At 46.3% G+C, this 27,174-nt stretch overlaps 1 protein-coding gene across 2 annotated transcripts in view; it reads left to right on the forward strand.

Moving 5' to 3' along the window:
- The window catches only part of PNPLA7 (patatin like phospholipase domain containing 7), a 123,978-nt gene that overhangs the window by 59,290 nt on the left and 37,514 nt on the right, over positions 1-27,174 (forward strand). For both annotated transcript variants that reach the window (XM_057407316.1, XM_057407315.1), the window contains 6 exons: positions 2,758-2,818; positions 4,020-4,169; positions 11,227-11,290; positions 11,983-12,151; positions 13,768-13,950; positions 14,542-14,660. In XM_057407316.1, the coding sequence (XP_057263299.1) occupies positions 2,758-2,818; positions 4,020-4,169; positions 11,227-11,290; positions 11,983-12,151; positions 13,768-13,950; positions 14,542-14,660 (746 nt within the window). The remainder of the gene's footprint in view (positions 1-2,757; positions 2,819-4,019; positions 4,170-11,226; positions 11,291-11,982; positions 12,152-13,767; positions 13,951-14,541; positions 14,661-27,174) is intronic.

A 27,174-nucleotide genomic window follows, 5' to 3' on the forward strand; every position in this document is an offset into this window, starting at 1 on the left:
CCCGTTGTGGTTGGTGACTTGCTTGTCTTACAAAGTCACCAGGGAAATAATTGCTCTATATCTTACGTAGCAAGGCTGCAAGGTCTGCTCCAGCAAACAGGCAAAGAATATTTCCCGGCAATAGGAGCAGCCAGCTGGAAAATGAGACCAATAGGTTTTATTCTTAGTTCCATCGTTAACCTTGGACATTTTCTTTAACGGAGCTGGAGCTCTCCTGAGCTGTCTGTAAAGCAGAAACAGTGCTAAATACAGGAGATGGTTTTAGTAAGTAATTATAATTCTGATGTTTAAAGTGGTTCAGAAGTGTAAGATGTTCATCACACCTTCCAAAGCTGCTGATGGAAAGTGCTGGTTGTGCAGATACGGGTTGTTGGGTGAACACATGTGAGCTGGGTTCTCCGGAATGCTCTCAGGAGGCAGGTTGTCTCCTTAGGAAGGACAACCAGCCTCTTTTATTAAGAATTCCCTCTTTCCCTCCCTGCTCCCCGTAGTTGGGTCAGTTTTCCACAGCTGCACTCAGTGCTGTTTATTGAATTTCAGAACTGCAGCTCTTGCTGTTGCTAAAGCAGTAACAAGTCTGCTGGGTGATCATCAGCTCTTGTTATGTTTTGGACAAATGGAAGCGTTTTAGGTGCTGTCTGGGATTCCAGAATAAGGGAGGAGCTGGGAAAGCATTGCTGCTCTTGGTTCAGCAGGTATGGACAATCTGTGTGTGCCACGGGGGCAAATAAGAGGAACTTCAAAGAAGTTGGTCTTGGACCACTGTGGAGATGGATCCCTGCCCATGGCAGAGGGGTGGAACTGGATGCTTTTAAGGTCCTTTGCAGCCCTAAGCATTCTGTGATTCTATGGTTGATGTGGCATCTTCAGGACAGTGCAGTTATGGCTGTGGGACAGAGATTACTGGAATAACTTTGTTTAGCTCTTACTCCTTGTGCTGCTCAAAGTCACCCTCTGTTAGAAGCTGCCTGTTTGCTCTTCTGCCTCCCTCCTAGAGATGCTTAATAAATCTTGGTGCTCATTAAAGCGATGAGTTGCACAGTCTGGGGCCATTTATTTCATTTCATTTTCCAAGCAGGCTATAGAAATGATTCTGATGGACATGTGGACCTGGCTGAGTGCTTACATGGCCTTTTACTTGAAAGATGCACCCTGAAGTGCCTGTTCCTGTGGGAACAGTGTGTCTGTCTAAAGTCTAAGGTAGCTGTTTCCTGCTTCTTATTGAGCTTATGAAGAGTCTGGGGAACATTTCTTGTGTTGGTAGTTTGTCTTCCTGAAGATTAGAGTTATTTTGACCTTGAATTATTTATTAGGGAGATAGTGTCTAATGATTGCTCTATTAATTCTTAATGCATTTAAATATCCCTTTTCCTTGTTTGGTAAAACACTTGCACAGAGCTTTGTGGAATGAGTGACGCATTCCCCATGCCTGTCACTCCTTGGCATTGCAATTATTAGTCTTTGGCTACAGCACTTGTTGGGATTATTGGTTGTTGGGGATGAGCTGGTCAGCTCTCAGCTGTGCTGGGCTGGTTGAGTATTGGTTTGTATCCATGTGAGTCCTGTTGGGAAAAACACTGGGAAAAAAAAATGTCCCTAAAAAGGTCTCAGAGAAACGTGACTTGAGGGGAGAGCAGTTTGTTAGATAGTTTGTTCTGATTCTGCAGACAGTGTGTCTGTATCCCTTTCATTCAAGATACTTTGTATTGATTACTGTAAATATGGACTAATTCCTAAGGTCAGGTGGAAGCAGAACTGTGGGGGAGATCCTGTAGCCCCAAGGCTTTTTGAGCCCTTAGTACCTACAGACAGTGGAGGTGGCAACAGCCACCCAGGAGTGAGAGTGACCCAGAGGTCCCAGTGCCCTGCAGGAAGAAATGAGAAGGACTGGAAATGCAGCTTGATTGACAAAAATTTGGATTTTTTCATCTCTGCTGTGCTCTGGGGAGACTCCCCCTGCAGTCCTGATCCAGCTCTGGGGCAGCAGCACAAGAGGGACGTGGAGCTGTTGGAGAGAGTGCAGAGGAGTCCATGGAGATGCTGCGAGGGCTGGAGCAGCTCTGCTCTGGAGCCAGGCTGAGAGAGCTGGGCTGGGGCAGCCTGGAGAAGAGAAGGCTCCTGAAGGGGAGACCTGAGAGCAGCTCCAGTGCCTGAAGGGGCTGCAGGAAAGCTGGAGAGGGGCTTGGGACAAGGGCCTGTAGGGACAGGCCAAGGGGAATGGCTTTAACCTGCCAGAGGGAAGACTGAGATGAGCTCTTAGGCAGAAGCTCTTCGCTGTGAGGGTGCTGAGGCGCTGGCACAGGGTGCCCAGAGAAGCTGTGGCTGCCCCATCCCTGGCAGTGTTCAAGGCCAGGTTGGACACAGGGGCTTGGAGCAAGCTGCTCTAGTGGAAGGTGTCCCTGCCAGTGGCAGGGGTTGCAGCTGGATGTGCTTCAAGTTCCCTTCCACCCAAACCCGGCTGGGATTCTGTGTTTTTCTTTTGTTCCCCAAAATAAGTTAAACACTGTCTGTTTGGGGTTCACTTTGTTTTCTTATTCTTCCAGATTAGACTAAAATAAGGTAAAAGAAATCCAGACAAATGATCAGTCACCATATGTTCCAGCCAGCGAAGAAGCCATGCTTATAAACCTTGTCTCTGTGCAGTTTAACTTGATATGATGTCTTACAAGAGGTTGAAATGATCCATTTATATGCACTATTTTTAGTACATTCTGCCTGAATGTTTGTTTCTCTTCTTTCTTTCTTTCCCATTGCTAGGTTGTGACTAGACTTATTCACTTGCTGGGCGAGAAGATTCTTGGCAGTCTTCAGCAGGGAGGTAAGACTTGTTCCTGGACTACTCCATTGGTACTGATGCTTCCTGAGAGCTGGATTTATACCCTTACATCTGGAATCAGAAAAGCACATCCTTGAAATGAGAATTTGTCACTAAATATTTTAGCTGTTGTCACAAGTGAATGGTGATTTTATTATATATATGTGCACAATTTCTTTTGGCAGAGCATAGGTAATTCAGTGTGGGAATGGGATGATTTGCAATTGAAATAGAAAAGGAGTGCTGCTTGTATGCACTGAAATTTCCTTGAGTTTCTTGTGAGAAGAGCTCCAAGGGAGTGCTGGAAATAGCAGCTGTAATAGACTTGAATCAGGCAGTCTGAGTGGCAGCTCCTGGAGACTGACTTAATCTGTCTGTATTTGCATTATGTTGCTGCATTAATTGAGAGGAAGCGGTCCTATGGGTTGGTTCTTAAGCTTTTTGTATGTGGCACAGGCAAAACAAAGTGTATTTACTGATAGAAGTGTGTAGGAGGAAATGTTCAAGGTGCAGTGGTTTGGAACTGAAACAGGGGAAGTTCAGGTTAGATAAAAAGAAGCTGCTTTGCTGTGGAACAGGTTGTCCAGAGAAGTGGAGAATGCCCCATCCCTGGCAGTGTTCAAGGGCAGACTGGGGAGAGTATTGGGCAACATGGTGTAGTGTGATGTGTCCCTGCCCATGGAAGGGGTTGGAACTGGATGAGCTTTTAATGTCCCTTCCAACACAAACCGGGCTGGGATACTTCAGATGTTACCACAGCTTCTCTGGGCACCCTGTGCCAGCGCCTCAGCATCCTCCCAGGGAAGAGCTTCTGCCTAAGAGCTCATCTCAGTCTCCCCTCTGGCAGGTTAAAGCCTTTCCCCTTGGCCTGTCCCTACCTGCCCTTGTACAAAGTGCCTTTCAAAAGTGCCTTTTTATCTTTGTCTTAACATGTCAGGTAAATGCACATCACATTTAAAAAACAATTTTACTGTCGCCTAACTTCCATGGCAGCAGCCAAAAATGACAGAAATTGATCTTCATCTTCTCAAGTAGGAGATGTGTGGGAACTCTTCTATGTGCCCTGGAGGATGTCACATTTCTCTTGGGTTAAGCAATTCTCTGGCACTTTCCTTGCCCTCTGGCAGTTGAAAACCATGACGTGACACTGAAGTGACACACAGCTCCTGGGTTGGCTGATGGCACATCTTTTCTTTCCGAACAGGTCATCCTCTTGGATATCACAGCTCGGGCAGCAAGTGGGATGCTGGGAATCCTGCCAGCAATCTCTCCACAGTGGCAATTATGCCGGTGTCTGAAGATGTGCCACTGACAGCTTTCACTCTGGAGCTCAAGCACGCTCTCAGCGCTGTGGGTAAGAGGTGTTCATGTGTTACTGCACCATGGGGAAGGAATGCTGCTTGCCTTGGTGGAGAGGTATGGCCAGGTACCTGGCCTCAGCGAGAGGTGAATTCATGCTGCTTTGGGGGTAGGGATAGAGCAGTGCTCAGGATCAGCCTTTTTCATGACCTTTTGCTTCACTGTTCCCACCCCTAACATGCATTTAGTTTCAGTGGGAAACTTTGTGGCCTTAATGACTCAGAAATTTTAACCACTCTGTCTGGCCTCTTGCCTTGGTTTCAATGGACAGATTCCCCACCAGGGCACTGTGCCCATGGAGCCTCTCTGTGAGTCCAGTTCTCTCCATCTCATCTCGGAGAGCTTTTCAGGCTTCCTCAGTTGTACAGCTTCATCCACCAAAGGATCTCATATGCACTTTTCTTCTGCTGAGGTAGTGCAGTGAGTGGTAAACATACAACTTGATGGAAGAGGCTTGTGGAGGAGATCCAGGCTGGCACTGGAAGTTCCAACTTTAGTCCTAGATCGTTGTCCAATTTGTTGCCCTCTTGTTTGTCTCTCCTGTGCTCACAAACCCCTGTATTCAGCTCGCAGCCGAGTCATTAATTGCTTTACCCATTGGTGCAGTTGTGTCTGCAATTCCAGTTGCTCACAAACCCCTGTATTTAATTCACGATTCAGTTCATGCTCAGTACTACAGTTTGACATTTCCTGAACATCCTCTTCTCATCCTCAGACGGTATCACACACCTCTTGAGTAAATCTGCTGTAATCCTTTGATGAATTGTTAGTCTGCTATCTCATGGCTTTTGATTTTGAAAAGTACAGGTTATACAATGCTTGAGGTACAACCACTTACATTTATTGGTTATTGCCTTTTTGACCTCAAGGGTATCTGGAGCTGGCACTTAGTAGTCTCCTATAAAAAATCTATTAGGTGAGCAGGCACAGGGAAAAGCTGTTGCTTAATCCCTTTAACCTTTGAAATGTGAATCTGTGTGCAGCTTATGGTGGAGTCAGAGTGAGAACTGATTTGTGGGCGGCAGAAGATTCCTCTTACTTTGAGATGCTCCATCCCTAATGGAGCACAGCTCCCAGCTATACTGCTAATGGGTACTTCTTATGGATTGGTGCCAGCTTGTTTTGATGTGTGACAGCACTCAGAGCCTGTAAATAAAACAAACAGACATTTAAGGAGGTAGATGGACTATTTGGGAATAAAAATAACTTCTCCAGTTGAAAGCGACTGGAGTGAGGGGGTTTGTGATGATCACTTCACCTTTCCTCGGTCACCCTCTTCGCCTTCTCTTTTCCTAAACTGATGTCTGTGTGGTGTTCGGCAGCTGTAGATGGTACTGCACAACCTTGGCTTCTGAAGTTCTTGCCAAAATGGAGCAGTGGGAAGAGAAAAGTGTTGTGTGAAAACACAGCTGGTCGTGTGGCTCCCAGCACAGCTGGCAGAGCAAGCCTGCCAGCCTTTGTAACCTCTGCTCACTGGGACAGTCCATCAGCAATGCTCTGGGACAGTGGTGAACCTTCTGCCAGTGCTTCACTGCAAGGGGCTTGCTGTATGTTAGTTGTTTCTTTCTCAGCAGCAGCAAGCTCTGCTTGCTATTTAACCTTTTCTATTTCCTCCTTTTCTCCTCTTGTGTTTTTTCTTATCCCTGTCCAGAGAAGCTGTGGCTGCCCCATCCCTGGCAGTGTTCAAGGCCAGGTTGGACACAGGGGCTTGGAGCAAGCTGCTCTAGTGGAAGGTGTCCCTGCCTGTGGCAGGGGTTGGAGCTGGAGGAGCTTTAAGGTCCCTTCCAACACAAACCAGGCTGGGATTCTATGATTATTATTTTTCTATTAATCCTGGTGGAGCTGAGCACGTCTTTGATTAAAAGCTCTTCTGCAGTATTCAGATTTTAAGAATTATTTGCCTATTTTTTGTTCTTTTTCTGGGGCCAGCTCAGAGATACCATGTGGCTTTGAATGCTGGTTCTATGTGGGAGCCCTCTGATCGTATATAATTTCAAACCAACGTAGGGAGGAATTCAAATCCAACATATGTGTCTCTCCTTCCTTTCTGCCCTTTAAATATAAGCTTTCTTTCCATTTCTAAAAATGTAAAGTGTATTGGAAAGCTCGCTGAAGCATCTTTTCTAATACTTTAGAGGAGTTTTTAGTTGTACTTCTGCCTGATTTTCCCTTCTTTACACACAGATCAGATTTAAGTGTTAAGTGTTTAATGTGGTGCCTTGACCCTGGCACAACTGAGTATTTCATGCTGGGAAATCAAACTCATTTATCAGTTCTGTCTCTGCCACATGATTTTATAGACTTCTGTTAGGCCAAATGTAAATTCTCTTTTGATTAAGTCCAGGCAAGGAAGCTGCTGTGCTAAAATCTTCCCTGAGTGCATTCTGGACTGGATGTATCTTATTGTGCCAGCATGCTTTCCAGGTGAGGTGGGTTTCATGAGCAAGCTGCTCTAGTGGAAGGTGTCCCTGCCCATGGCAGGGGGTTGGACCTGGGTGAGCTTTAAGGTCCCTTTCACCCAAACCGTTCTATGTTTCTATGATTTGCAATCATTTCTAAGCATCAGAGATCACACCTTGACCTCTGGGCCTCTGATTTCTCTAGGCAACTTTCTGACTATGTTTTATGAGACTTAGAACTAGGGTATCTGTATTCCCACTCCTGCATATCTTATGAAATTGATGTGGAGAACAGTTACCAAAGTGAGAACCATGCTCATCTTTGGAAAGAAAGGAAGAGTTTTGTCTCCTCTGTGTGATGCTTGTGTCTCCTCTGTGTGATGCTTGTGTCTCCTCTGTGTGATGCTTGTGTCTCCTCACCGGGGCAGTTTGAGCCTGGCAGCCTTGCTGGAGGGTTTTCTCAGCCCTTTCCTCGAGTGCCTTTTAAAATATAAAATGAACTAGTCCTCAGACACTTGCCAGCATTTTGTTCTCCTCAGTTCTCCTTCATGGAACTGTAGTTCTGTACTGAAGAACAGATGATTCTGGAGTACCAGTTTAGATGCTCCATGAGGTTTCCCCATGAATCATGATCCTCTGTGCCTGGGGGTAAGACTGCTGCTGTGTGGTTTTCTCACCTGAAGCACATCAAGGCTCAGAAGTCAAAATCCCAACAAGGTCATAGCATGAAAAGGTCCCTCAGGGGCTGTTAAAAGTCCCCTCCTCTGTCTTGAGGATCTCATGAAATTGCTGGCGGCTGGGAGAATGTCATTAGGCTTTCCTTGCTCTAATACTCTTCCCCAGCAATCTGCTGCTGGGTACAGTCACAGACACACTACTAGGCTTAGATAAATATTTAATGTTACCTCATATCACCTCTGCTGTGTTCATAACTTTGAGCTCATCACCCTATGTCTAAAGCTACTGAAAAAGAACAGTCCCTGAAGGATGTAGGTGGCTGCTGTAGGATGGAGGGATCATAGAACCACAGCCTGGTTTGTGTTGGAAAGGACCTTAAAGCTTATCCAGTTCCAACCCCTGCCACGGGCAGGGGCACCTTCCACTAGAGCAGCTTGTCCAGGCCCCATCCAGTCTGGCCTGTCATGTAGATGTTTTCATGACTCCAGCAGCAGCTGTGGGGCTGATGACAGGAGTGGGAAGAGCATCACTAGATGATGATCTGTAACTATGATAGTGCAAGTTTAGAAAGCACTAACTAACTAACATTCTTTTGGGTGCTCCTGCCTGCAGCTATGGCTGTTCAAGGAAGATGTACTTGAGAAGGAGAGCTTTTTATTACTTTGTTGCTCTCTCCAATTTAGTTTAAATAACACTTTTGGTCGTTCTGGTCTATGAGAACACATATGTTGTTGTTCTTGATCACATTAACGGAGGGTTATTTAATGGTTTGTTAATTGGGAGCTTGCTAGAGATTGGGAATGGAGAGCAGATAGTTGTTATTTCTGAAACAAACCAGAGTGGGTTCAGTTGGAAGCATCCATGTAGTCTCTGATGGCGATGAACAAGGGTCTGGGCACCTCTATCCCATGTGTCAGTGTGCAGGGGGATGCCTTGCAGGCTTAGACCTTAGAGCAGCTCCAGTGCCTAAAGGGGCTGCAGGAAAGCTGGAGAGGGGCTTGGGACAAGGGCCTGGAGGGCCAGGCCAAGGGGAATGGCTTTAACCTGCCAGAGGGGAGGCTGAGATGAGCTCTTAGGCAGAAGCTCTTCCCTGGGAGGGTGCTGAGGCGCTGGCACAGGGTGCCCAGAGAAGCTGTGGCTGCCCCATCCCTGGCAGTGTTCAAGGCCAGGTTGGACACAGGGGCTTGGAGCAAACTGCTCTAGTGGAAGGTGTCCCTGCCCGTGGCAGGGGTTGGAACTGGATGAGCTTTAAGGTCCCTTCCAACACAAACCAGGCTGGGATTCTATGATATGCTCCTCTAAGGCTCTTTTCATGCTTGATGGGGATGTGTTGTCCCCATTCAGGTCATCTGTGGGTGACATAGCCATCACCTTGACTGTCACAGAGAGGCACCTTGGCTCTACAAGCCTGCGTGTCACCTGCACAGAAGGTTCTGGCTGGCAGGGTGTCTGGGTTGATGCTTCCGCTGTAGGGCATGGCCCAGTGTGTCAGAGCAGCGTGGTGCCCTCCCACCTCCTCCTGATGTTCTTGGATCTTGGTGACAGGGTGCAGGGAGGTAGCAGGCAACCGCAGAGGTGCAGCATTCTGCTCCCTCCTCGGCCTTTGTCTCTCTTGATGTTTTTGTTGTATTCCTTGGTTCATTTTGCATTCCTGTTGTTCATCTTTGCTGCTGGACTTCCACCACTGTTACAAGGCTTAGTAAATCACTTATAATGGAAGAAAAGGTGGTCAATATATCACTTCTGTTTTGCTAAGAGCTTTGGCACGTTAAAGAACACAAATGGTAACTGGTGTTGAATGCTTTTTCAGAATTGACCTGCCCTCTTTCCCTTGCTGTCTTCATCATGTGCAATGTCATCAGTATTTCTTCTGGGAGACCTCTTTCAATCCTGTTATGCTACCCAAAGTTGTGCTAGACCAACTGTTGTGAAGCTGAATGGTGAATCAGATCAAAGAATCTACCATGTTAAAGAAAGATGTGGTTTTACCGCAAGAGTTGGGTCTCAGAATCCCAGTCTGGTTTGTGTTGGAAGGGATCTTAAAGCTCATCCAGTCCCAACCCCTGCCACGGGCAGGGACACCTTCCACTAGAGCAGCTTGCTCCAAGCCCTTCTGTCCAGCCTGGCCTTGAAGAGGCTCCCTGCAGAAGGACGGTTCGGTGGGCACCAGGGAGGAGCAGCACAGATGCAGGAGTGAAGGACAGGTTAAACCAGCTCTGCTCTTGAAGGGTGTATGAACTAATTCTGTCTACTTGGAACTTAGTGCTTTCATAGGAACCAACTCCCGGAAGCTTCACTGGAAGATGAGGAAGTTCAGTTCTCCTCTCAGGTCATCCTCCTTTCTGTGCTTTCTTACCAGCTTTTACTTGGTATCCCTTGGTCTTCACTTATGGATATTTTTGTCCCTATTTGTTTGCTCCTCCTTCCTCATCAGTGTCACAAAGAACAAACATGATTTGGATGTTGGAAAGTACAAGATGATAAATCATACTTCTGAGTGTTTTCAGGTCTAACCCCGAACTGTGTTAAGGCAGAGTGAAGTCTTTGCTGGAGGAATTGAGCATTGTGAGCTGGCCTGGAGGTCATGGTGCTCAGCTCCCGGTGCTGGACTTGCAGCTTTTCCTTATGGAACAGAGAAGCGTGAAATTGCAACCTCACCATGTTGTTCCTTCATGGTTCCTTGATTTTTACCAAACACATTGAACTTGCTGTTTCATTAGTGCCTTGAGAGACCTCACATAATGAAGTGTTTTGTTATTTGGACCATAAATCTCGGTTCTTTTTTAATGAAAATCTGAAGGATTGCACAATGAAAGCATGAATACAAAGCAACTGCTCCTTCCTGCTTCCTAAATGTGAAGTTCTCTCTCAGTATGAGACACATAATGTTTTCTCTAGGTGCAAGGTTAATCTCTTCAGTTTTCTTTGCGTTTTAATTCAGCTGCAGTTACTCTGCAACCTCCACCACATATGGCACGTGGGATGCTGGGGAGGGACTCTTCATTAGGGACTGTAGTTATAGGACAAGGGGTAACGGGTTAAAACTTAAACAGGGGAAGTTTAGATTGGATATAAGGAGGAAATTCTTTACTGTGAGGGTGATGAGGCACTGGAATGGGTTGCCCAGGGAGGTTGTGAATGCTCCATCCCTGGCAGTGTTCAAGGCCAGGTTGGACAGAGCCTTGGGTGCCATGGTTTAGTGTGAGGTGTCCCTGCCCATGGCAGGGGGGTTGGAACTGGATGATCTTAAGGTCCTTTCCAACCCCAACTATTCTATGATCCTATGATTGCTGGTAAGGAAAAATCAAGTAAAGTGCCTGCAGGAAACTTGATGTGCCTCAAAATCCATTCTGGCTGTAATGTGGTTGCCAGGCATGTCCCTGTGCCTGTCTCTAGAGTGGAAGTCATGTGCATCAGGCTGGGCCCCACAGATTTGGGAGTCTCTCTCCTTGGGGTTCATGGTGGCACAGGTTCCTGTTGGCCTATTGATTAGGTAGCACTACTCTAGACAGCTTTAGGATTTACGTGGGGAGCTGGTTCAGTGCAGGATGATCAAATGTTGTATTTCAATATGTCAATGAAATAGCTTTTCTGTTTGAAACCAGATTGCTGGGCTTTCTGGGGCTGCAAAAGGTCTGTGATGTTCTGAATGCTGGGCTGGTGCAAATGCAGCTGCAGTAGAAACCCTCATCCTACGTGACACCACGAATGTGATAGAAGAGACCTTGTAGGTTATGACTAATACAGTAACAGAGCTCTGGGAATATGGAGAATGGGAAGATGTTGCTATAGATAAATGTGCAAGGTTTTGTGAAGGCTTCATGCTGGCTCTTTCTTCTCTGCTCATTGCACCAATCCATCATGATTCTCCAAGCAAGCTCACAGAACTGCGTTTGCTAGAGCTGCATTTCCTCAGTATGGTTTGTCAGGAGCTCAAGGGCAGGAGTTCTTACCTGAAATTTCTTGTTCTTCCAGGTCCTGCTTTGCTGCTCACCAGTGATAACATCAAACAGCGACTTGGTGCTGCTGCACTGGACAGGTACTGGCCCTCACTGATACCTATGAATAAATCATAGAGTAAGAATGGGTTGGGTTGGAAAGGGACCTTAAAGCTCATCCAGTTCTAAACCCCTGCCATTGGTAGGAACACCTTCCACTAGAGCAGGTTTGTCCAAGCCTTGACCAGCCTGGCCTTGAACACTGCCAGGGGAGGGGAATATAGACAGTGTCTGGGAATAAAATCCTGTGTTCCAACCTAGGTTATACTTTCTCATCAAGGGGATTTGAGACAACAGTGTTTCAGGAGGATTGGGTTCAAATGCAGGTGTTCTTTTTCTGTAACTACTTTCTCACTTGTGAGATGGGAAAAGTTGATTTGCTCCAGGTGGTTATTGTGTTCTTAGTCTTAGAGGTTCCATGGAAGTCTTGTTGAAGTTAGGTATCACTGCAGTCTCTTGCCTCTCTCTCTCTCTCTCTCTCTCTCTCAATTTATATATATATATATATATATATATATATATATATAAAATGTATAAACAATGGAGAAATACAGAAAGGAGGAGCCTGGAAATGTGAGCAGATAAGGTTCTTAGACTGGATGAGCAAAAGATGCAGTTCTCTGATGCCCTTAAGAGTTTGTGCTTGGCGTGTAAGATTTCTCCCTAGTCTGTTAGGAGCTGTGATATAAAACTATCTGAAATATGCCTTTTGTTTTCGCTCTTCTGTCCCCAGTATCCATGAATACAGACTAACCAGCTGGCTGGGACAACAGGAGGACATCCACCGCATTGTGCTCTACCAGGCAGACAGCACCCTCACGCCCTGGACCCAGCGCTGCATCCGGCAGGCTGACTGCATCCTGATCGTGGGGCTGGGAGACCAGGAGCCAACTGTTGGAGAGGTGTGGAACCAGCTCCTTCCCATACTTGCAGTGTCCATCATCACAGAATCCCAGCCTGGTTTGTGTTGGAAGGGACCTTAAAGCTCCTCCAGCTCCAACCCCTGCCACAGGCAGGGACCCCTTCCACTAGAGCAGCTTGCTCCAAGCCCCTGTGTCCAACCTGGCCTTGAACACTGCCAGGGATGGGGCAGCCACAGCTTCTCTGGGCACCCTGTGCCAGCGCCTCAGCACCCTCACAAGGAAGAGCTTCTGCCTAAGAGCTCATCTCAGTCTCCCCTCTGGCAGGTTAAAGCCATTCCCCTTGGCCTGTCCCTACATCCCTTGTCCCAAGCCCCTCTCCAGCTTTCCTGCAGCCCCTTCAGGCACTGGAGCTGCTCTCAGGTCTCCCCTTCAGGAGCCTTCTCTTCTCCAGGCTGCCCCAGCCCAGCTCTCTCAGCCTGGCTCCAGAGCAGAGCTGCTCCAGCCTTTGCAGCATCTCTGTGGCTTCCTCTGGCCTTACTCCAGCATCTCCACATGCCTCTTGTGTTGTTGCCCCAGAGCTGGATCAGGACTGCGGGGGGGTCTCAAAGAAGCTCGTTTCACACTCATGAGTTTTGCTGGGTTTAATGCCCAGTGAAACGTAAATAATAAAATGTTCCTGAGAAATGTGTATTATAAATAGAAGAAGAATTGAACTGAAATGGCAAGGTTGATGTACAAGTACTTCCAGCTAAGCTTGCTGCCTCTGAGGAGTCATTTCGGCCACTGGTAAATCAAAAATCAAATTGCTTTGAAGCTTTGCATTTTTGTCCAGGAGTTCTTTGCAGGATCTCCACACAGAAAGAGAAATTATTTTCTGCCAGGGTGCAATTGATGGTGTGTGCCTAGGAAAAGCAGATAGGAATTGTATTGTGTGAATAATTGAATGTATTTTGTTGCAGGTTGTAAGCTGTATTTTTTCCTCCCTTACAATCTGTTTTGGGTATTTTATTTCCCAAGCTGTTTGAGCAGCGCATAAATTCTGCAGCACACATAAAAAGGAGGTCACAAGTGGGTTTTTTTAGGTTTGTGAAGTGCTGAGTCTGACCTTCAAAGAGCCTGGGACTGGTACCACCAGCAGTGTTCTTGTGTGTCACTCTGTGTTGGTTCCTGACTGCTCGTGGGAGGCAGGAAGCACAGAACAAGCAAGTTGCCATCAGTTGTCTAAACCAACAAAAATAAGGAATGCAAGAGGAAAAAGGGGTCTGATTGTAAGTGAAATAACAAAACACGCTGAACGTTTGGAGGCTTAGGTATGACTTGGGAAGCGGTCTCATTTTGCATGGACAGCGTGTATCTGTGCTGTGCGTTTAATGGTCTGTGTCAGGTAAAAGCATTCAGGTTTGAATCCTGGTTGGATTTCAGCTTTATATGTGCCACATAAGCCCACAGCTAACAGTGAAGTTATCTACATCAACCTTGTTTGAGGGGTCTTTATGTACACAGTTGCCTGCATATTTAGATAGGAGTAGTGGTCAGATGTATATATGTGTGTAAGTACATATATATGTATTTCACAATGCAGTATTCTGTTAAACTGATGCTGGAGCAGCAAATACCTGATACCCCCATTCCTCTTGTGTTATAACCTGCTGTAGCTGGAAAGGATGCTGGAGAACACTGCGGTCCGAGCCCAGAAGCAACTGATCCTGCTTCATAAGGAGGATGGGCCTCTCCCTTCCCGAACTGTGGAATGGCTGAACATGCGGAGCTGGTGTTCTGGTCATCTTCATCTCCATTGTCCACGTAGAGTCTTTTCCAGAAGAAGCCTGACCAAGCTGGTAAGAGATTCCTGCTTCAGTGGCTGGGCCCTCAGCTGTAGTATATGTACTCTGTGTATCAAATTTAACCTGAGATAACGTCACTGTGTCATATTCTGAAGTGCAACTGACTGTTACACAGGGAGTGTTCTCTTTTAATCTGTTTGGACTCAAATTACTATGGGAAGCAGGGATAAGGACTTATGTCTTCTTTTTGGATGAATACTTGCCTTTTTGATAGGCTGAAGACAGTAAATACTACCTCAAGGTCATATTGATAGGTATGCTCATGTGGTAGAGTCCTATTCGTCAGGCTGATCCCCATGCTTGCAAAAGCCATGCTAAAGGTAAAGCAGAGGCAGACTTGGGATGCTTCCCAGTAGCTTCAGATCCTTGTCAAGAAAGAGAAACAGCTCCAAGGAAAATACTGTGCTATGATGAAATCTTCCCAGATACTGTGAAAGTATGAGAGGTCACTAGAACTATTTGGGTAGTTCATGAACCCTCTTTCATTTGAAGAACAGCTCTCCACTTCTTCACATTACATTGTTGGCTGGTAGTGTAGGCTCTGCTCTGCCTTTGCAGTGAGCATCCTCTGCCTCTCTCCTGCAGATAGAGATGTACGAACGCATATGCCAGAAACCTCCTGACCGTCACTCCGACTTTTCCCGCCTGGCTCGTGTTCTGACTGGGAATGCCATTGCACTGGTGCTTGGTGGTGGAGGAGCAAGGTAGGTGGCTTATCCCAGCGCCAGCATCTGTCACCGGGCTATGACAGATTCCTCAGGACAACAGGCTTCCTGTAAAATCATCACTGTTCTGTAAGCAGCATCTGGGGAGACACTGAAGAGTTGCTTTTGTTACACAGACTTAACCTGCTGTGTGGTTTGTGCTTGGATTTCTGCAGAAGGAACATGAGTGTGACCTCTTGAGACCTTTTGTAAGTTTGGCTTAATACCAGGAGGTGACCAGGGCACTAAATCTGACACTTCTTTCCTTTGTTGGCCTACACTATGGATATTTTTCCCCTCTGAATTCTTGTATTAGAAAGTGTCTCATGATATTTCAAAGGTCCTCAGAGCTCTTCAGAGCTTGAGCAGCAGAAGGAGTTACGTCCTGTAGTGGGAGAATGTTCTCTTCCTATAATCACCCTACCTCTGGGTATCTGTACATTTCTGACAGCCTTACTTTACAGAAAGGCTGTATTTTTGCAGACATGAGGGCAGGGTGTGTGCTGAACAGTGTTAGAATTCCATCTGGATTCCTGGTGAGCTTTGGAAATGAATTCTTACTGACTTTTTTCCTCTGAGAGTTTCATATTGAGGCAAAATGTAGTAGCCCTTTGTCTGAAGAGTGCCCTGTCTTCATCATTGAGTTCTTGAAGCCCTTCTTTAAACAGTGCTTTGAAATACTGCTCTCAAAACTAAAGCAATATAATTTGCACATGCTCTGTCTATTTGACTCCATGGAAATATCACACTTCTGTCTTTGGGCCCGTGCGTGCTTTGAGGGGAGCATTCGCTAGGCTGAAGGTTTAAGCTCCTTTGTGACAGCATGTCCTGATTAGTCACTTGGTGCTGAGACAGCCAGTGTTGAGGCTGTTGCTTTGAGTGTTTGTAAGGATGCCTTTATCCTGCTTTCAGTTTCCTCACCTGAGATGATTTCAGTATTTCACTTGTGAGATAAGTGCTGTCCTGTGGAGACAACAAAGGGGAGGAGAGGAGGGGAGCTTCTGCTTAATCTGGACACCTCAGGAGGCTTCTGGTGCAAAGCATTCGTGGGTTGCTTTTTTTGTTCCAAGCTGTCTGTTACCTCTGTCTTTACTGAAGCCTATGTCATGCTAAAATATGGGCACTTCTATGTTTCTGGCAGCACATTTTGCTCATTCCCTTCCTTTCTTCCTCTGTAAACACTGCTGTAATTTTTTGCCAAACTATTTATTTTCTATTACTTAACTTGCAAGCTACCACCTGCTGGTTTTCAAGAGCAGAGGTAAGAAAGAGCAGGCTTATTGAGCCTGTGTGTTGGTCCTGTGTCATCCTCCCCCACCAAGCTGAACCACTGCACTGCTGCTGTGTTGGCTTGAGGATTTCTGGATGCTCGCCCCCCATTCTGCAACGTGACCATGTGCCATTAGCAATGAGTTTGCTCATTTCTGCATCTGCGTCACACAGAGAACTTCAGGGGGATTAAATGGCAGAACAGAGAATTTCTTCTTTCTCTGAAACCCTATTTATGTTGTGGACTAAAAGGCTTTTTCTGAGGGTTCAGGCTGACATAGATGGTTTGAGCATTGTGTTTCCAGTGGAAAGGTACAGAATGCTATTTCTGTGGTTGCATTGTCGTCTAAATTGTGGTTAGATGAAAGATCTCTTAAAAGCTGGTTTTCAAAGTGAGAATATAATTAAGACCCTGGGGAAAGGACAGAGTTACACTGAGCTCTCTAAATATCTGCCTTTGGCAGGTCAGAATAAGTTCTTGGGTCCCCATTCTACTGGCAAAGGAACTTGAAGAGGTTCTGCAGTAGGTATTTCAAATCATCTTCTGATTAAAACCCATCCTAGCTACAAATATCTTGATGAATCTCTGCACAGGCTCTTGATAGTTAACATAGCCTTTGGGTAATGTACTACATGGAGTCACCTCCCACCTTGTTCCATGGATCATACTGGTCACTGAAACAAGAGCACTGATAGTTACAGGGTGCTGGTGGTTATTTCTGCTCCAGATCTTGTGTTTTGTGGCTCCAGTAGTCCCAGTTTTTGAGCTGTTATTTTGGTGTTTGTCTGGCTTCGCAGTGGCAGTCAGTTGGGAGGTTTTAGCCGAGCAGCTTCCTAGTAATTATCTTTGTGGTTTGTCATGACAAAAGGCTCCGTGGAACTAAAGGTTTTTTTTCTCTTGTGAGTATAAAAAAAACACAAATCGAAGTGATACAGTTCTAAAATTACACTGTTCTGCTATAGTTAAGTGCTAACTTAATTTCAGTTAGAAACATGGTGGAGTTAGAGGAAAGGAAATAGGATTTGCCTTTAGGAAAACAATACCTTTGAAATGTAGTTGCAAGAATAATGATACATCAAACCCTGCAACAAAGGCATAAGCCCTCCCATAAATCATTCTCATGACCTTTAGCCATCCCACGTACAGCCCTCCCTTTCTTTGGTTTTGTACTGCAAAGCTGTTTGACAACTAAAATTTATGGGGAGTAAATAATTAATGCAGAAGGATGTGGGAATCCCTGGGGCTTGGGGAAAGAGTTGGGTTGTTCTGTTTCAGAAGACTGATTTAAGCAGAACTGTGATGACAAGCTTTGTTGTTGATTATAATGTTATTGTAGGAGTGAGAGAGCTGGGCTTGTGAGAGCTGAGAGAGCTGGGCTGGTTCAGCCTGGAGAAGAGAAGGCTCCTGAAGGGGAGACCTTAGAGCAGCTCCAGTGCCTAAAGGGGCTGCAGGAAACCTGGAGAGAGGCTTTGGACAAGGGCCTGTAGGGCCAGGCCAAGGGGAATGGCTTTAACCTGCCAGAGGGGAGACTGAGATGAGCTCTTAGGCAGAAGCTCTTCCCTGTGAGGGTGCTGAGGCGCTGGCACAGGGTGCCCAGAGAAGCTGTGGCTGCCCCATCCCTGGCAGTGTTCAAGGCCAGGTTGGACGCAGGGGCTTGGAGCAAGCTGCTCTGGTGGAAGGTGTCCCTGCCTGTGGCAGGGGTTGGAGCTGGATGAGCTTTAAGGTCCCTTTAACACAAACCAGGCTGGGATTCTGTGATTTTGAGTGAATTTGGTCCACTGTGCCTTATTCCACATAGGCAAAATGGGAAAGCACAAAGCATTAGACTTGTTCCAGTTGTTTATTTTGATAAGAAGCTGTATTTGCAGTAATGCACAAGATCCAGATACAGGATGTGCATCAGAAAAGCTTATTGAGAAGGAAAGTGCTATTGTTAAAAGAGGTTCCTTGCCTTTTGGGATCTACTGCCTAGGGTAAGACATAGTAATCAGCTGGATGTTTGTGCTGCGAATGAATATGCCTGGTGCCATAGGCTGTGACCAGCAGGTACTTAAGCGTTCTGCGTTTCCTGCCCCATCCAGGCCCGGTGATGGGTGGCAGAAGGGGACTCCACAGCACTCTGTGCCTTTTCCTTCTCCCACCCCCTGGAGAGCATTGAAGCCTTCCCTGAGAAGGTGAGGGATGCCCACGCCCCCCTTAGGATGTGGTGCATACAATGTGCATCTTCCAGGGCAGCTACAAGGGTCTTTGGTTTGGTGGCAGCATATTGAGAGGTTTCTCAGCTGTCCCTGTGCCCTCTGGTGCTTCTGAGCAATTGTGGTAGAAAAAAATTAATGAAAAGCTTCCAGCATAACAGAAGGAAAAACTTGAAATGGTTGTTTTGAGAACTTAAGAAGATCCTATTCCTTTCCTGAATGTTGATCCATGCTTTTAGCAAGTTTGGCTAACTCTAAGGAGCTCTTGCATAGGAACAAACCCTGTAGTGTTTCCCCTGCTCCATCTTGTTTGAAAAGGAGTTGAATTTGGCTATTGATGATCTGGCCTATCCTTGTAAAACACTTGAAAGCAAGTAAATGCTCTGCTGTAAGAGATTCTGTTCCTACTGTGGTGTCTTTGCAGGTTGCTGTCCCACTTTGGCAGATGAAGGGACGTGTTGCTGGTGTTCTACAGCCTCTAGCACAGCACTTGAATTATGCTCCCAGCAATTAAGTGGTATCAGAGTTGGCATAAGTGCAGAGGCTGAATTTGCAGTAAGCTTATATGAGGAGTTAGGAATGATTAATAAAGCTACTAGTGTGGTTTGGGGGGTTGCTTTTCTGTCTGTTTTGTTCTAACTTGGAGGGGAGCCTTAAAACAAAAGTCTTGTGGTCTCATCCCATATGAGGGCAGGCTGTTTCTTAGTGTCCTTTCCTTATGATAATTGAGAACAGAAGGTGTTTTGTAGTTGCCCTGCTTCTTAGTTGCTCAATGCTTCCTGCTTAATTGGGTTTTCCCATCTTAACTCTGAGAAACTTGCACTTGTTCACTGCATGATGCAGGTCTGTGGTGTGTGGCAGGAGGGTCACTGCAGGCAACTGATATTCTGCTTTCATCTCCTGTAAATTCTATCAGGTTTTTCTCCGAGAGGAGCCATGAAGTCACTGTGTTCTTTGCCTGGGTTGAATTGGTTAAGGAAAAGTTGACAAGCTGCCAAAATTAATGAACATGCAAATACTGAGCAACATAACACGGTAACACAACAGTTGGACTTACTGGGGCAACGTGCTGCAAGGAAGGGATCTTAGAGATAAAACCACCTCTATTTCTGGGCTGTTGTTGGTTCTGCCAAAGACCATGATCAAAAGGCAATGCAGAAAGGTCATTTCCAGCAGTGCTGCCATGGAGAAGGGCACTGGGAGCTGTAGCTGTGCAAGTTACCTGGTGACTGAGATCCCTTGTGGACTGTCATGGTCCACAGAAGCAGAAAGAAGCTTGTCTCTTCCTTGAAAACAGGGAAGACTGTACAGAAGATGTCTAAGCTTGGTGAGTCTTATAGGGTGTAATTCAAGGGAAGGCTCCTAGGTGAGGACTGAGGTTTGCACACCATGGGGTGGAGTGGGCAGGCTGGTGGTGCAGTGGTGGAGCTGGCATCTCATAGCCCAGCTTTCAGTATGTGATGAAACATCCAAGGACTAAAATGCTGAAATTTAAGGTGGAAACAGTGTTCCAATGACAAAGTGCCATCCTTGGGATGGACAGGTTGCTCACATGATGCAGAGAACTAACACGTTCCATGCTGTAGCTTCTTGTCCTGTAGTGTGCAGGTGATAGCAGCTTCATGGTTATGAAGCCCTGATGTTCAGTCTCAGGCAATAACAGCATCTCCTGGGGAGACTGTGTGAAGTTTAATGGTGCAGGTGCTTCAGACTCAGTTCCAGCAGTTAAGGAAGATTAATTCTTATTCCCCATCTAAACCAGGTAACTAATGGTATGAGGCTTTTTACTTCTGTCAGTGGGAGAAGTGTGTGCATGGACAGTGTCTTAAAGCTACGACTGCAGAGCTGCAGTAGTTGAAACAGAGATGGTGGGCTCTTAAGGTCCATTGCTGCTCCTCAGATACAGGGAGGTAACTGGAAGCTTGAGAGAGTTGCTTTTTTAAACTATGACACTTGACCTCAAGCACCCAGACACAATGTGCTGGTAAAGGAATTGAGGGGGGAGAGGGAAGGAATTTGCTGCTTGAATTCAGAAGCTGCCTCCAGAGATGTGCACTGAAAATACTGTTGTAACAAACACAGAGCAGTTGTTTTCCCTAAGGGATCCTAAACATACTCCATATGGAGATTATAGAGGAGATAAAAAAATCCCATGGGAATTTCCTGGACTCCTCATGTTCCTTATATAAGCTGGACCACAGTAAATATTTTTCTGCTCCTTTGCTGGTTTCAGAACTCTATATAGACTGAGGCTCATGAGGGACCCCCAAAGGTAAAAGGGGTACGGATCTGTTGAGCCCAAATGTGCTGGTATTACCAGTTCCTTGTGCTGGAGAATCACAGTAAAGCTTACTTAAGAACACCTTCTCCATGCTTCCATTCCTATCTCAATCATATATCATCTATTCTACCCTTTTTCCACCTGGTTATCTCTCTGTTAGTCTGTAAGCTTTGATTTTCCCTTTCTGACACATCCAAGCCCTAAGTTTACCCGGTTTCTTCACACCCTTTTCATTCCACTGTCACTCCTGCTTGTTGTCTTCATATCCACCCTTTAGTTCCTTTCTCAGTCTTTGCTTTCAAGTCCTCTCTCAAAAGAGCTATCACAAAAAATGTAGTTTGCCACCAGCTTCTGCCATACTGGGGTGTCCTTATTTGTCAACAGGAGCACGCTTTAAAATAGTTCTCAGATGGTGCAGGGAGCTTCAGGACACACTGCCTTTTGCAAATAGGTTATTGCTAGCAGTGTTTAAGGTTGCTCTCAGTGGTTTATAATGGGCTATAGGTATCCCCTTCATTTGTTATCTCTATCTCACAGTGCTTAAAATTGACGGTAAGCAGGGGCTGGCAGGTTGAAAAATGTATAAAAATAGATTCTGATTCTTTGAAGTATTCAAAAAACATGGTCTGATAAAACACTTGGAGTAAATGATGAGACGAAATTCTTGCTAAAACCACTGCTCTTCATTCTGACCTTGGCTGGGATAGTTCTGGAAGAGCAGCAGCAGCTTCTGTGAGGTGCTCAGCGTCAGGAGTTTCTGCAGCTGTGGAGGGTGAAACCCCAAAGTGAGGGATGTGCAGTCAGGGTTTCACTGTGCTGGTATTTGGCTCCTCACTGCTCCAAGCCCCTGTGTCCAACCTGGCCTTGAACACTGCCAGGGATGGGGCAGCCACAGCTTCTCTGGGCACCCTGTGCCAGCACCTCAGCACCCTCACAGGGAAGAGCTTCTGCCTAAGAGCTCATCTCAGTCTCCCCTCTGGCAGGTTAAAGCCATTCCCCTTGGCCTGTCCCTGCAGGCCCTTGTCCCAAGCCCCTCTCCAGGTTTCTTGTAACCTATTTAGGCACTGGAAGTCTCCAGGTTGGTGCCTGGCAGTGCTGTATGGGGCTGGTCTAGCACAGACTGGGTCCTTCTGCGCTCAGTTCACACCGTTTTCCTAATCTCTACTTATGATACAGTCAGGCAGCATCCATGAAACTTGTGTTTCAGTTCTGAGGGCTTGCTCAAGTTTCTGTGATGCCACATAAGGACTCTGCTTTCCTTTTCTGTAGCAAGACAGGTCTTGAAGAATATGCACTGCTAAAAGGATCCCATTCCTCATCCTGACAGTGCTGTAAAGGGTGCCAGGAAACAACTGAAATAAGAAACCAGAAAAATGCTTCTTCCCTTCTTTCTAAACTGAAGAATGAAGCTTATCATCCAGCATCTGTCAGCAGCCAGGAATGGCTGAGAGAGCAAGATTTCTGCAGGATGGAAGTATCTGAATGAGATAAAGGGGCTGAATCTGCTTTGTGTCATGGAAAGAAACCCTGAATACTTGAAATATCCTTCCTTCAGATCCCTTTTGTCAAAGTAATCCATTTGTACAGCAGGCCAAATCTGTCTTTTGACATTTGGAAGGGCAGAAAGTTGGCAGCCCCAAGGTTAATCCTCATGACCTTTGCATTACTGAGCCTACAGTACTCACCTTCCACATGCGGTCAGCTTCCAGCTGGTGGGTGCATTTCAGAGGAAGGGAAGCTCTCTGATGACCTGGGATACATTTTTGTGTGTGTAGATAGAGCTCAGTGCACAGTGGAGTTGTAATTTGTCTTGATTATGTCCCTTTTTAAGCTCAGATTGATGTATGGGGCTTCGGAGCTTGTAATTATCCATAAAGGTGTTTGGAGATGCAGCCTGTGCCCTGTGTGTTTGTGCTGTTGTCACTCATAGAGCATCCATTGCCACGTGCAGATCAACCAGACGGAAATCCGAATTCCAGTGTCAGGCACATGCTCAGGCTCCTGGATTCCCAATGTCTTTCAAAAAGCAGATTTGATTTCACTGCAAAATCCAGGAGCTAAAATAACAAGAGAAGAGCCTGAACTCTTTATCCTCAAAGATAAAATTACAGCTTTGACTTTGAGTTTTACTTTTGGTGCTGTGTTGTAGAGGCTCAAGGAGAAACATAGGAATCTGGGCTCTTCCTTGGAAAAGATGATGATGTTTGGATACCTAATTTGAGGTTTACCCAGGTCAGCCTGAGAGGGTATTGTCTGAACAAACAAAATCCAAGTCCTAAAAATGAAAGAGTAAGTTCTGAGTATTTGCTTTTGTTGAGCAAACCTCTTGAGACGTGGCTGTGAACTTGTACTGAAGGCTCCAGACTTCGTGTTTGCAGAGGGTTGGTAACACACTGCAAAGTAATTCCCCCTGAGAGGCTTTGCTTTGATTTCTTCAGGGATGGACCATCTTGTGTATTGCCCAAGAGCTCAACCATATCAAACATGTTTATGCATCCAGTCAAAATCCTGCCTCAAAGTGCAGTGGGCTGTTACCAGATCCAAGTGCAATTGCTCTGTGGGTTGTGTAGTAGTTGGGTTACCCCCTGCACATAAAAGTGCTATTCAGATGGCTTAGCACCTATGTAATGCTTCGTGATCTGATTTTTCTTTTTCCCATCTGTAGCACCTCTGTAATTGCTCATTTGCTCCTATTTGCCATGGAGGTTGAAGATATTAATGGCTTCTATTAAATCCTCCAAGCGGCAGGAGCTTGGGAGCCATCAACTTCCAAGCTATGACTTAATAAAAATTAATTGCAAGTGGTTTATTTGAACTGTCCTGTCCTGATCTCCAGTCTTCAACCCACCAAAATCATTTATTCATAGCAGTACTTTGATATACAGATGAAATTAAACAGGGAGGAGGTGGAGTTGTGCTTCAGCTCCTGTTAGTAGTTTTGCACCTCTCTGTATCAGCTGAAGGAACGTGTGCTGTGTTACAGAGCTGCAAGCTTGAGGGAACACTTTCCACACAGCAGTTGCAATGCTCTGCTGCGATTCCAAGTGCTTTCAGGAAGATGCTCTTGTGTTGCTGTGATTTTTAGGAATCTCTGTCCAGCCTCATCTGGGCAAAGGATTTTCCTGTTAAAAAAAGAAGGGATTGGAGTAGTTGCAAGTGAAATCACAGCTGAATTCTTCAAAGTACTCTGCATTGGTCTTATTTCTGCAGCTTCCAGATGTTGTGCTCAAAATGGGTTCTTTTAAGACATTTCACAGCTAAGTCTCAGAGGGGTGGAGGAAGGAGGATGTATTTGTTTTCCAAAGAAATTATCTTTCTTCACAGATAACTGAGTTATTTCTTGGCTCAGAGTAAGAGGATTTTGTTTGGCATCCCCAGGCAGAGGGAGATGGGGGGGTTGCAGTTTGCCATCAGCCTCTCTCCTCCTTCCTCCTTGTGTACACACCTACTGGAGTGTGCTGCTGGCAGGTGGATGAGAAAAGAAAAACCCTGGGGCATTTGCTGGTGTACTGTTCTGGTTTTGCTTTGTGGTTTTCCTCTCCTCAATGGATTACTCAGGTATCCCCGGACTGGGTAGACCTGACAGTTCTCTTGGAAGGGCTGGACGCTTTTTGTTCATTTACTTCTGTGTCAGGCAGAAATCTCTCTGTTTAAAGCTTGCTCTGAAGTCAGCACATGAAGCAGAAATAAGATCAGTCCTAAAAGGACGTTGCATTTGGATTTTCTTGCAGGAAGGTAAGCCCTGTTTCACTGGGCATGTGATAAATAGAAGTTGCTTTTTGTGGTCCAGATTGGAAACTTCCTTGTTAAGCGCGTAAGTAGGAGCAGCCCTGCAGTGGTCTGTTTTCTGTTATCCTTTGGAGCTGACAGATCATCACTGTAGTTACTCTGGCAAATTTATGATATTGGGAAGTTTTATGGTTAGGAAAACTATGAAATAGTGTTATTGGAAGGACACAAGTACAATTAGACTTCAGAGCAATGTTTGTATCTATTGAAGCAACTGCAGAAGATTGAAGGTGTCAAACTGGAGTTAATACAGTTGCAACTTGTAAACTTGCTTGATTTCCAAGCCAGTGACTGTGTCACTCAATGTCAGGATCAGCAACAAAACACATACTAAAAAATGCTGCTGCTTATTTAAGGCAGAAACTTCTCTTTATCTCACATTTCCAGATAGCACTCTATATAGCCCCTCATTTATCTTTATATATCTTCTGCATCTTTATATATATTTATATCTTAAATAGTATCATTAGATCTTAGACAGAAGCTCTTCCCTGGGAGGGTGCTGAGGCGCTGGCACAGGGTGCCCAGAGAAGCTGTGGCTGCCCCATCCCTGGCAGTGTTCAAGGGCAGGTTGGACACAGGGGCTTGGAGCAAGCTGCTCTAGTGGAAGGTGTCCCTGCCCGTGGCAGGGGTTGGGGCTGGGTGAGCTTTAAGGTCCCTTCACTCCCTTTAAAGTGACGAATCTCTAAATTTGATATATTAAATACATATTCATCTGCACTGAGCCTGTAAGCTGAGTGATCTAATGACTGCTTATAACATGTTTTGAATAAAGCAGTTACATGAGGGAAAAGCTGGTTTTACTTGTATAGCTTTGCTTCTTCAGGAAATTTAAGGTTGTGGGGATGCCTTGATTCAGGTTTGTTAGGCTCCAGTGGAGCTCAGCAAAGTCCCCTTGGCAATTTCTCTGGTTTTTACCTACTTTGCCAGTTAACTCCATCAGGAAGGTGGAGCAGCAGGCCATGTCCCCTGCTCTGGGGAGGCTTTGGTTAGTGACACAGTGAAGCTCCGCAGCAGCCCTGACATTAATCTTGGTTTTAACCAAAGGAAATAGCATCTCTTCAGTGCATTCCAAGAGATCTCCTTCATCTTGCTGAGTCAGTCAGGGGAAGAGGTGGGTGCTGGGGGGCCTGAGCTGTATTTTCTCTTCCTTTCTGAAACTGAAGCAGGCTCTGGAGGTGGCACCGCAAGCAAGCTGCAGCTCTGCCTTGCTGCTCCCTGAGTCCCAGTGTAAAAACCAAACGTCCCCTCTCTGTGCTCACAGGGTTGTGTTTTTCTTTTCTAACGCTGACGGGCAACATCTCATTGATGTGTTAGATGTGGCTTGTGGATAAAACAGTGGCGCACAGGCTCTGGTTTTGTATTAATTGTGTTTTCTTCAACCCTGACCTGAGCACAGAGGAGAGCCCATAGTCCTGCTGATACTTTAATGTGAAATGTCCCCCTGCATTTGCTCGCTTCCTCCTGAGGGCTGTGTCTAATCTGAGCTCAGGCAGGCACGTGTGGAGCTGACACATGCACGTCTCCCAGAAGAATGCTTCCTTTATCAGTTGTGCTCTGGCCTTCGTGCGTTACAGCCACATGCCAGGGGACATTTCCCAGGGGATGAAAGCAAAGGCTGTGTCAGGAGCAGGAATTTTCCTGCAATCCCTCGTGCCAGCAAGGCTGTGCTCCCTGCTTGCTTTGCTGTGTTATTTCAGGGAAGCACGTCCTCTCCCTGCTTCGTGGCCATTTGTTTGTGACCATTGGTAGTCACAAATAAATGTAGTAGTAAAAAAGGAATGGTGCTCTGGAATTTAGGTACTGCACTGCTCTGGGAGGCTTTTGAAGCACATTGAGCATGAGTTTGGGGTGGAAATGGAGCAGGGCTCTTGTTTCCAGTTTCTCCTTGACCTGGTTGATACCATTTCTGCTCTCTCCATGAATTGACCAGGCCAGTCCTAGAGAGTGGTATATGATGGAAAAGAGGTTTTGCTAATATATAGGTGCTGCACTTGTTGGGCAGATCTTTGGGTTCTGGTACAAGTTATTTGACAGTAATCTTCTTTGTCACTTGTCCTTGGTGCCGGGAGCCCTTGTCCCTGTCCTAGGACAGGCATTAATCCTGGCAGGGAAAATGCTCCATCCAGCTGCACCATCAGGCAGCTTTAAGGCAAAGAACAGCCATGGGTACAGCTCCAGCACCATGATGTGCTCATCTCCCTGCTGAGACACTCCTTCCTCATATCTACACAGACCCCTGCTCCTGCTTTCCTCCGGAGTAAGTGACATTTAGCTCCAGGTAACTGGAGATTTCCTCCACTCCACACAAGTGCCCTGCACTGATGTGTACAAACAGCTCAGCACCAGTGATCTTCCCTTGTACTCTTCTTGCCAAACACTTGTATCTTCACATGTTTCCCTAAACCAGGACAAGTCCCCTGTGAAACCGTGTCTGGTACAACAAGAAGCGCACAATCCCTGTTTTCTCTGCGCTGATGCCGAGCGTTAACAGGGACTCGGCTCCTGGCTTTGGTTTCTTTTCCTCTTGAGCTGAAGCAAGAGAGCTGCCCAGCCCGGCTGTCCGTGGGGCTCCCGCAGGTTGTGACTGAACAGGATCCGTGCTGCTGGCACACAGCTTCCCTGGCAGCCTGCCCCTGTGCGCCGGGGGCTGCGGAGCACGGCCAAGAGAACCAACTGCGAGGAGCGGGTGAGAAGTTTCACATAGAAGTGTTGCTGGGTAATGATGGCCTAAAGCTATAGGGAGGGGAACAAAAACCCATTTACATCTCTCAGGAAGCTGCATGGTACATGGAGAAGTGGGGGGGGGGGGTCACATGCATTTACTTTGATACATAGAATAGTTTGGGCTGGAAGGGACCCTAAAGCTCATGCAGTTCCAAGCCCCTGTGTCCAGCCTGGCCTTGAACACTGCCAGGGATGGGGCAGCCACAGCTTCTCTGGGCACCCTGTGCCAGCGCCTCAGCACCCTCACAGGGA

This window comes from Pezoporus wallicus, unplaced genomic scaffold, assembly GCF_028554395.1.
Source record: "Pezoporus wallicus isolate ANWC-B61680 ecotype Strahan unplaced genomic scaffold, APGP_CSIRO_Pwel_v1 contig_8234, whole genome shotgun sequence".
NCBI lineage: Eukaryota > Metazoa > Chordata > Aves > Psittaciformes > Psittacidae > Pezoporus > Pezoporus wallicus.